At 40.2% G+C, this 11,024-nt stretch overlaps 1 protein-coding gene across 2 annotated transcripts; it reads right to left on the reverse strand.

The window, feature by feature from the left end:
- Positions 1 to 1,136: 1,136 nt before the first annotated feature.
- Positions 1,137 to 11,024, reverse strand: LOC116057359 (programmed cell death protein 10). Of its 2 annotated transcripts, none has more exons than XM_035994466.1 (8): positions 10,872 to 11,024; positions 8,111 to 8,334; positions 6,760 to 6,813; positions 5,220 to 5,337; positions 4,904 to 5,030; positions 3,508 to 3,586; positions 3,322 to 3,404; positions 1,137 to 1,986 (listed from the first exon to the last, which is right to left on the reverse strand). In XM_035994466.1, the coding sequence occupies exons 2-8, from the start codon at positions 8,198 to 8,200 to the stop codon at positions 1,905 to 1,907; spliced, it is 633 nt and encodes a 210-aa protein (XP_035850359.1). In that variant the 5' UTR covers positions 8,201 to 8,334; positions 10,872 to 11,024; the 3' UTR covers positions 1,137 to 1,904. The 2 variants fall into 2 exon arrangements, with proteins under 2 accessions (XP_035850359.1, XP_031165634.1); XM_031309774.2 differs by having other exon boundaries at positions 8,111 to 8,331; positions 10,871 to 11,024.

The raw sequence follows: 11,024 nt of genomic DNA on the forward strand, positions 1-11,024 counted from the left end.
CGTTCAATTTTCTAAGCACAAACGGACATTTGGAAAAACAGAAAAATGGGTTCAAATATCCAATTTTTCATTTGCCTTGACAAATTAAAAAATTGGATCTTTAAACTGTTTTTCCAATATTCTGTTTTTATTCAGAGGATCAGAAATTTAGAAAATTGCGTCTGGGCTCCAATTATTCAATACTATACTGTAATGGTATTCTCTCCCTCGTTCCACCTAGCTTGCATTGCCAACATACAATAAAAATACTGTCCCGTTGTCGGCTTCAGCTAAGAAGATAGTTCTCCCCCACACGTCCAAAATTCTTATTCAAATAACCTTCCGCAACGATTGCAGGCTCTTTGGTGGCGCTCTGCTTTGAATGAAGTTACATTGTGACAAATTAATGGACCACTTGCGGAATAATATGAAGACATGAGTCAGAGGCACAAAAAACGTTGACAGCAGTGACCGGTCATTATTTTTACCAAGACCCCCTCCCCCCCCCAAAAAAAAATTGGATTTGCATGATTTACGAGAGCTTCATTTTCAGGTCGGAAAAGCCGGATTTCCGGATTTATCCGGAAGAATCACACCCCTGATTAAAGATAACAGGCATTATTTACAAAATGAAACTCGATAAAGACTGCTCAAGCTTTGTTAAAATGCTGACATATTTTACAAGGTTGGTTTTTTTTTTAGGTTATTCTGTGTGATTTTGTCTTCTCAGTTGTTGGTCCTAATAGAGGATGAGGATTATTTGTATTGTGCATGTCCCATAAAGCAGAAAAAGAAGCAGAGAAGTCTTCCAGGTAGAGCAAACTTTCTCCTGCTTTCTTGCTCATGTAATATATACCAGTCTCAGGAAAACTGTGCACATAAAGTAATCAGTTTGGGTCTCTCTAGTGTTTCCATTACATCTATACATCTAGCCACAGAGCTAGATGTAGCACACAGCATGGGATTTTCTGAAAAATACCTGGCAACCTTTGAAAATCCCAGGTTATTTAACAACATTTAACACTGTTCTGAAGATCTTTTCAAAATCCTCAGACTCCTCCAACCATTTGGATAAACGATCCCCCCCCCGCCCCCCACATGTGTCACATTTTTAACCCATTTCTCAAGTCACCCCACACATATTGGACTCGGACACATTTAAAAAAGCATCATCATTTGGAAACTATTTATTGAACATTTGCAACCAGATATCAGTTAAATACAGAACTTTCATTTATCTCTCTACATCCCCCAAGAGCAGGGACTGGCTCCACTTCATTACACTGAGAGGAGGGAATGTTACAGGACTTGGTAAGCACACACGGTGCTGGAAGTCATTTGGCTTTCTGTCTTCTGATAATAAAAGAGAAACTAATTCTGAGTCTGCCTCTTAAATGTCCAAAACTGCTTCCTCTCCTCTCTCCGCAGCTAGATCCTGCGCGTACAGACCATGGCAAAATGACACAAATAGGAGCCGAGAAGAAAAAACCAGTATAGACGACGGAGACACACCTCTGCTGTATGTGGTCTGAGATGTGTAGCCATGATTTGAAAAGCTAAACGTAAAATGATCAACATGAATATATTAGAAAAATGGCAATTAGTCTTTAATAAACACCTCGCCTCACCTACTCCCAACAAGACCAGGGTTATAAATTAAAACTGTCCAAATAAAATCAATCAACCAAGACTTTGGGCCCATTCAGTTCCATTTCAAGACTGGAAAATCCTCATTGAAAAAAAAAACAAATGGCACTTTTCAGTCTTTTGAACTGGAATCTAGAATATCGACTCCAATGGAATCGACCCCCAACCCTAAAATCAACTCTTTCTAATTTACATATATGGGTCAGGCGCTCTTCAAGCTTCCACCATCCTAGCAGTTGCTCCCCACAGGACAGGGGGAGCTCTGTGGTCTCTGAGGGCTAGGCCACGGTTTTAAAGGTCTGCAGTATGAGGTTGGTTTGGTGGATGAGCCGGTTTGCACTGATGAAGACATTTATCGCCCTGGGAACACAGAAAGTTACAACTTGAGAAACACAATGGAAAAGGGGCGAGCTGGTTCTGGGAGGACATTCAAAGTTACACAGTCGGTTTAGTTAACAAATGACCAACTGAGTAACCGAAAACATTCCTGCGCCAGGGTCTTTTCTTCTCCTGAAACTTTTATGGTCCTTGATACAATGGGGGTAGACTCGCACTGCCAGAGCTTCCTCCACAGCGCTGTGGAGGAAGGTCTGGTCTTTAAACCAATCAAAATCGTCTTGGGCGGTGCTAAGCACCATACGGAGCCACGTTGCCTCTGCAAAATAGCCTCGGGAAGGAACTTGTTTTGGTGGAACGTGTACGTTCAAAGGTTGTTTTAGTCGTGCAACAGAAAACTCAGATTGGACAGATAGTCTAGCTAGCTGTCTGGATTTATCCTGCAGAGATCGGAGGAGCAGTTAACCATAGTCTAAATCCACCGGAGTTTAAAATGCCAACGCAAAGAAAGTGGAAGGTGACGGACATCAGGCGGCACCTGAACAATCCCGGAAATTAAACCATATAGACGACAATGGGGAAGGTTACAATGTAGATAATCATGAGGGGTTAAATGATTTAAAACAAACAATGTCCAGACGACCTTTATACTGTACACTAACAACAGTTGTCAGTTTATTGGCTACTTAGCAACATATATATATATATATATATATATATATATATATATATATATATATCTTTTTGGGAAATTAGCACATTTGCTTTGCTAGGGAGAAAAGTGAGATGAAAAGATTGATACCACTCTCTTAATGTTTGTTTACTAAATATGAAGCTACCACCCCTAGCAGGTTAGCTTAGCTCAGCACAAAGACTGGAAACAGGGGAAACAGCTAGCTTGTCTGTGTCGAGAGGTAACAATATCCGCCTACCAGCCCCTCTATTATTGCTTATTATGCGTTCTATCACATTTGTTTAATAAATGGAACAACAACAAAAAAAATCTCAATGGTGTTTTAAGCCGCCAACGTCTCCTTCCAGGCGGTGCTGCGACCGTTGACTTCAAGGCACCTAACCCTAACCATTGCCTAATCCTAGTGCCTTGGGGGCTTAAAACACCGATAACCGTCTTGTTGTCACTGTGAGGTTGCCAGGCAACCAGCTGAGACGACCAGACTCCCAAAATGTCAAACTGTTCCTTTAAAAATAACTTGTGGGTTTTTAATAAGAATAGTCATCACAATCAAGTAACTGATGAAACACGTTCAGCATTAATAAACCAACAACCTTTCGAAGCATCCAACAGCAACATCAACATACTCCTTCAAAGAAACGTTAGGGTGTTATGGTTACACTTACTTTCCGTCTTTGAAGTATGTTTTGAGGGTGTCGCTGAAACTTTTGGAGTATTTCACAAACTCCTTTTTCTGGTGCTCCAGAGCCTTAACAGACAGGAAAATAAGACACAGAGACATCATACGTCATTTCTCACATGGAAAAAGTGAGAAACGTGCACAGGTCTGTGTTTGTGTCTGCGTTACTCACTCTGCGATTCTGGTACTGATATTTCTTAATGACATTGTTGACTGTGTCCAGGAGCTCTTTTATGGCGCTGGCTATGTCTCTGTAGGAAACCAACAGCAACACAAGTGAGTGATTTCACAACACAAATTCAACCAAGAGGTGTAACACTCAGTGTGAGTGATGTAACAGACAGGAACACTGTAATAAGGACATCACGGTGTTATTTGTACTATCCTCACTAGGCTTGCCGTGATACTCGGTGTTACCGGTGTTACTCGGTGTTCAGGCATACACCAATTACATTACTTGCCCACACCCCACTGTCTTTTTGCTTTAAAAAAAAAAAAAAAAAGACAAGAAAAGAAAAAACCCATTTTGTTCATTTTTGCGTATCAGCGCCCATGTTCATCAAATAAAAAAACTAATTTGTAAAATACTAAGCCTGTCAAACAATATTTACTTGGACGCTACAATTATAAACTGAAAAGTGTCTGCTCCGTGCAGCAGCAGAGTAGCAGGAGTCAGATTTCACTTATCACGTGACTTGTTTAACTATATTCGTGCCAAAATGCTGGACCCCAAAAAGTTTAAAGGGCTGTTTGAGGGTTAAGACTTGGTTTTAGGATTAGGGATAGAATTAGGTTATGGTTAGGGTGAGGGTAACCCTGGATTTCCACAGGATGCAGAACGTCTGCGGACCGACTCTGCTGCGGAACGGCTGCGTGCTCCGCCATCCGTCAAAACCCACCAGGTCCGGATTTGTTGCGTAACGGCTGCGGCCAGCCGACCATGAGATCTCGCAAATTCACATATGTTCGCGCGATATAACAGGATGTAGTTTCTATAAACAGAACCACAAAACCAACAACAGTTTGTTTCCATCCAGAGGAGTAGAGGGGAAACAACTCTGTGCTGTGTTTTCAAGGTGTAGTGCAGGGAAATATGACCTGCCGTGAGCACGGTGTATTTTATTTTGAAAAGTAATCGGATGTTTTATTTTGTTTCTGTGCTCGACTTCCTGTCCCGCACAATCTGAATTGTGCTGAATTGCTGCGGAGCTCTCCGTCGTCCGTCAAAAATAGAAGCTCTGCGTATCTGCTCTGGAGGGCTGCGGAATGACGGAACTGGGACGGAGTAGGGACGCAGACGTTCTGCAGTCAGTGGAAATACACACGTTGACTTTAATGGAAACCTAATGACTCTGTCGACGTTCCGGAGACGTTCCGCAGACGTTCCGCATCCAGTGGAAATTGCCGGTAAGGGTTAAGGTTAGGCATTTAGTTGTGATGGTTAAGGTTAGGGTAAGGTGCTAGGGAAATGCATTATGTCAATGACGGGTCCCCACAAAGATAGTGCCACAAACCAGTGTGTGTGTGTGTGTGTGTGTGTGTGTGTGTGTGTGTGTGTGCGCTCTCACTTGATAGTCTGTAGGAAGCGTACTCTGTCATTGATCTCATCAGGGATTTTGCTGAGGATGTGTTTCAGAGCTCTGGCCTTCTCATTTAGGTCCTGGAACTCCTGCTCAGGCCGGTCAATCATGAACTCTGCAGGAAAAAGGGGTGTTCAGCACATTCCCAGAGACTCGATGATTTATATGAACGGGCAGATACACAAAGCCAACAAGCTGCTGAAGTCAGGATAGAACAGAACGACTGGAGAGAGGAGAGGCATACAGCTGCATCATCTACAAACCTGGATTTGTACCACAATGGCTCTTTTTCTCATATGCTCACCTTCCACATCATCCGCTGCCATGCGCAGTAGGGATTCGGTGAAGTTGATTTGGACGTTCTTCTTCTCCAAGATCTTCATTATGATGTCCTGAGTCAGGCCAGGGTTCTCCCTCTCCGCCTGACAAAAGACAATTAGGCAAGCAAGGTGAGTAAGTGAAGCAAGCAATTCATACATGAGAGGAAAATAAGGTATAGCAAAGTTTGTGTTCTCCAACAAAAGCAAGAAGAGGCTTGGAGCTGCGGAGAACAAAGCTAGAACTTTATTGAATGGCCGATGTCAGCTGTGAGCAGTTCAGGCGAAAGCACAAAGGCTCTCCTCCTGAATAATTCAACCTCGAGTTACACCAGCCAGGAAGCAGCGGAGAGACCAATCAGTGAGACAAGTGAACAAAAGACCCACAAATGTCATAGTAAAACAGCTGAAAGGCGATCACGTCTCCCTTTGGTTTGTATAACGACAAAGCTGCTTCTTCTTCATCAATATTTCATCTGTGCTCGTGGTGGACACTGCTGCTCAGCAGCAGGAGCACAGAGGTAGCCTATGGCCACTGGGCTTCTATTATTCCAGTGCAATCACAGCAGTGTATGAATAAAAATAAAAAAAGAGGATCAAGACATTAAGAAAGTCTCATCTGATGACTATGATCGGCTATCACAACACTGAATATCAGCACCTTTGATGTTATATTGATGGGATGCATCATCAACATAACTCATATGAATATCCATGTAAATGGAGGTGCTTGATCACAACGAACACCACATAAACTGAACCTAATATCCACTTCATTACTAATAACAAAGGTAAGGCTAAGGTAACATTTTAAAGTGCTTCATTATCCATTTAAAATGCCATTGAATGCTTGAGTTGCAGTGAAATGTACATACGCCCCATTTAACTCTTCAAGAGAAAGGACAATGTCCACACTTATTGAGTCCATACATGCCCTCTCTGTAATTACTACTTCATCACTGCATTCAAGTGGCATAGACAAACAAGGAAGTGATGTGATGGCAACAGAATTTCTCACTGGAGGTTGATTAAAGGTTGCAAAAGAACAAACTGCAGTTTTCTTTGAATGTAGCAGCACAACTAAACTGCAAACACTGATTACTTCAACATTACACAGGAAGAACGCAGCTATTGTTTGCTGGGGTCGTTTTACTTCATGTGTCGCAGCACTATGTGAGAATGTTTCGATTCATTTCCATGAACTGAAATTGGCATTGGGCAACATCTGGAGTGGCCTTGTTGTTAGGTCATTCTGAAAATGGGAAATTGCAGTTTGGACCACAGTGACAGCCAATGTGTATACATGTTCCTGTCAGTGTCCTCGAATAAGGAACTGAATCTTTGGCAGAATATTGGGAAGAGCATGAGATACAATGTAGACTGTGTTTTTTGAAGGACCACAAAAGGGAAACTGGGACGCAGCCTAGATTTAACTAAAGGTAGTATTACAGTTTTGAAGAGTAATAAAAAGAAGTGATAAAATTGTGCTTTTATGTTTCAGGTCATCTGATCCATGCATAGTCCTACCTTTATGAAAGCTGCTCTGAGCGTCTGAGCTGCTGATAGGTTGATCCTCTCCAGCTAATGAAATAAACAAAAAGAGAAAACACACATTATCGCAGCCAACTCTGGATCTAAACAGGCACTAGTATTTGTAGAAATGTGCATCACTTTTTTTTATTTTTTTATTTTGCAGTTCTGCAATCGTATCCCTATCCTTTGAGGAAATAATGTAGAAATACCACTTTACATCATACAGTGTGTGTTTCAGCATTATAGTCTAGTTGTCACAAAATTTCATTACTAAGCTCTTCCAGACATATACATTAAAAAAAGCTACTCTTTTTAATAAAGAGAATACATATAAAGTGGGAATCTCAAAATAAAGGCGCATCTTAAAGATGACATATGTATGGATATTTTCTTTTGTATCGATATTGGATCCTTGATGATTGAATCGATATATATCGATCCAGATCGATGTATCGCTACACCCCTAATACCAAATTTTATACCAACCAATACTGTATTTTTAAGATAATATAATAAGCTCTACTAAATAGCTTACCCACGAGCAGGAAGAGAAGACGGTATACGTGCAGTTTAGTGTCCCAAATTCTCCTTAATTAATTATGAACGTGCTAAACCACCTGTGCTACCCTAACCTGTCTCAAATAAGACCCTCATCATTTGGGACACTCAGTTTTTGGAAAATAATTTGGGGCACTAAACTGCACGTATACCAGAGAAGACTTGTTTAAACATAGAGGAGGGGAGTGGCACAGTTATGGGTTACCTGGCCGGTGACAGCAAGGCCAATGTGACCAAACAGCAACTTAAAATGTGTAGTAATGTAAATATTAAACAAGGAGCAGTCATTAAAAGCAAGACGTCTTTCTATTTAATTGTTTTAATATATTTATAAGAGTCTAGTTTAAAGACTGAGTCTGAGCTGCTGATAGGTTGATCCTCTCCAGCTAATGAAAGAAACAAAAAGAGAAAACACACATTATCGCAGCCAACTCTGGATATGTTGGGGACGTTACTGTGTCACCTAGCAACTAACTACAACTTGCAGGGGTTTCAAACGCAGCTGTGTGTGCCATGTTGAACCTAACTGCTCTGTCTAAACAGGCACTAGTGTTTTTTTATTTTTTATTTTGCAGTTCTGCATTCGTATCCCTATCCTTTGAGGAAATAATGTAGAAATACCACTTTACATCATACAGTGTGTGTTTCAGCATTATAGTCTAGTTGTCACAAAAATATATATTTTTAGCAATCTACTCAACTATAATAATAACTCTGTATATTTGTACATCATTTTTTAAATAGTATAATTTAAAAAGATGGCTGCTGTCAGCATTAGATGTTTTACCTCGTTGAAAACTGGGTACATTACGGCGTACAGCGTCATGGATACCATGGAGTTTGTCTCCGCTTCATTCTTCATCTCCTCCATTGTCATCCTCCAGGGAGGAGCAGCTCTTGGTGAAAAGGTGAAGAGGAAACTGCAGCTCACACACACTCACACTCACACATACACTCACCCACTCACACACACTCTGAAAACCGCACAAGCTCCAGGGTGACAAGAGCCTGGAGAAAAGAAATTGAAAGATACAGCAGGGTGCTGATTAAGTTTGGTTTGACCATGTCCTTAATAGATTTTTTTATCTATATGTCAAGACTTCAAGTTTTTAAATAGGAGAGTATATTTTAATAAGGTTCCTTCTTATTTGGTTGTTAGTGTGAGTGTATTGATCTGATCCACTTGATCAGTAGGGGTGGGGGGGGGGGAATAAATCGATACAGCATAGCATCGCGATTATTTTCCGGGGCAATACTGTATCGATACACAGACGCTAAGTATCGATCTTTTACTATATATGTGTTGGACAGGTTGTCTGCTTGACAATCCCATTTTGCAGCAATAAAATTGAAGTAAGATGAACAAACAGAGAAATTCATCTTTTTAGAGAAAACAGAAGTTGACAAAGTTTGCGTTTGGGGACATCATTTGAAATTGGGAAAAATTTGAAGTTGGAAAAAAGGTAATAAATTGCAATTGCAATAATATTTAAAATCGCAATAATATTGTATCGTGACATAAGTATTGTGATGATATCGTATCATAATTCCCACAGTGTTTCCTCTATGTTGATTTGGAAATGGAGGCCTGCCACGCCAAAATTCCTGCCGCCACGGTATCAGAAATAGGTCAGACACACAATGTACTGTAGGTTGCCTTTTAAATGATCCTGCTTGTTGGAAAGCCTATTCGGACAGACCTGCCCCCACTTCTAAAAAAAAAAAAAAATCCTAAAGGAAACACTGTCCCACCTCTATTGATCAGGCACTGATCCTAACTTGATGAAGTGGATCAGGTGCTGGCTATGATATGACCGATCCACATCAAATACAGTTTATTCTGCAGTCAATGTCATTATACAATTCAGTGCTTCAGCTATTCATTCAGTCACATCCTCATGTTGCCTTACTAAACAATGATTCCAATGAGTTCCACGCAGTGAGGTATACAGATTTTAAATTTGGGAAAGCACCATTTTTAGATGAGTTTAGGCATCAGAACTGGTTTTGTACTGAGCAGAATATGTTACAGTTAAAATGTAAACTTGCCAAAACTCAACTCATTAGGGGTGTAAATGAATCACACATTTTATCACGATATTATATTGATTCTTTGGACAACATTACAATATTTACTGATATCACAAAGTCCGTCACGATACAATTTTAATTTGGTTAAATTAAGGGGCCTGCGACTGATATGAGACGATACATAAGCTTATTTAACACAATCAGTTACATATATAGATATTTACAAGAAGCAACTACAATATGATTTGACAATTTCATTACTAAGCTCTTCCAGACATATACATTAAAAAAGCTACTCTTTTTAATAAAGAGAATACATATAAAGTGGGAATCTCAAAATAAAAGGCGCATCTTAAAGATGACATATGTATGGATATTTTCATTTGTATCGATATTGGATCCTTGATGATTGAATCGATATATCGATCTAGATCAATGTATCGTTACACCCCTAATACCAATTTTTATACCAACCAATACTGTATTTTTAAGATAGTATAATAAGCTCTACTAAATAGCTTACCCACGAGCAGGAAGAGAAGACGGTATACGTGCAGTTTAGTGTCCCAAATTCTCCTTAATTAATTATGAACGTGCTAAAACACCTGTGCTACCCTAACCTGTCTCAAATAAGACCCTCATCATTTGGGACACTCAGTTTTTGGAAAATAATTTGGGGCACTAAACTGCACGTATACCAGAGAAAACTTGTTTAAACATAGAGGAGGGGAGTGGCACAGTTATGGGTTACCTGGCCGGTGACAGCAAGGCCAATGTGACCAAACAGCAACTTAAAATGTGTAGTAATGTAAATATTAAACAAGGAGCAGTCATTAAAAGCAAGACGTCTTTCTATTTAATTGTTTTATATGTATAAGTATTTATATAAATATTTATAAGAGTCTAGTTTAAAGAGCAAGAAAACATTACTGACAAAGGCATGGCAGTGCAACTCAGTTTTTAGTTCTTAGCTAACGTTAACTAGTTAAATGGTAAGCATCTGGGTATTCGGCTGGCTTTCTGGACTACTAGCTACTACTGTCATTTATGACCAGTCCAATAACATATACAGTAATATTGTTTATGAGCCACAGTGTCTGACGCGATGGCTGGCTACCTGGCAGGCTAAATTGACTAGCAAGCTGGATACAGTCAGCCCCAGGTTAACAGCTAGCTAGTCGGCTAACTAGACATAGCTAGCTAACAAAGTTGCTGATGTGCCGTGAACTGAGGTTTGGTGTTTTATTTAAGGCAACAGATCAATTGTCAAAACGATAACTAACCTGGTATAGTGACCAATTTATCGCGATCTAGCCGTAAAGACACCAAATTGAGGCCTATGGCCGACCAAATCGATGGTAGCGAACTGCTAGCAGTTAACAGCGTAGCTTAGCTACGTACAAGCTACAGTAAATTAGAGATTTGTATTTGCTGATGAGCTAAAACGCGTCAACAAACTGCTTAAGGACATATTTGTAAGTCGGTATTTGCGTGTCAAATGTGTAATTGTATCTACCTTTGGTCTGACTTCTTAAATGGGTTGGTTATGCCGTCGATTGCCTTTTAGCTGCTATGTTTTCTTTACAAGTTAAGGCGGAAGTTTTTTAGGACTGGGCTGAGCGACATCTTCCGGACCGTTGCTACGTAAACACACGTCCTCCAATCAGAGG

The sequence above is a fragment of the Sander lucioperca genome, chromosome 18 (assembly GCF_008315115.2).
Source record: "Sander lucioperca isolate FBNREF2018 chromosome 18, SLUC_FBN_1.2, whole genome shotgun sequence".
Taxonomy (NCBI): Eukaryota; Metazoa; Chordata; class Actinopteri; order Perciformes; family Percidae; genus Sander; species Sander lucioperca.

Excerpts from the sequence above, each read along its gene's own strand:
- LOC116057359 (XM_035994466.1), bottom strand. The coding sequence starts at position 8,200 with ATGACAATGGAGGAGATGAAGAATGAAGCGGAGACAAACTCCATGGTA. Across the intron at positions 3,587-4,903 it reads CGCTTCCTACAGACTATCAA|AGACATAGCCAGCGCCATAA; the intron begins GTGAGAGCGCAC and ends GGTTTCCTACAG. Across the intron at positions 3,405-3,507 it reads ATCAGTACCAGAATCGCAGA|GCTCTGGAGCACCAGAAAAA; the intron begins GTGAGTAACGCA and ends CTGTCTGTTAAG.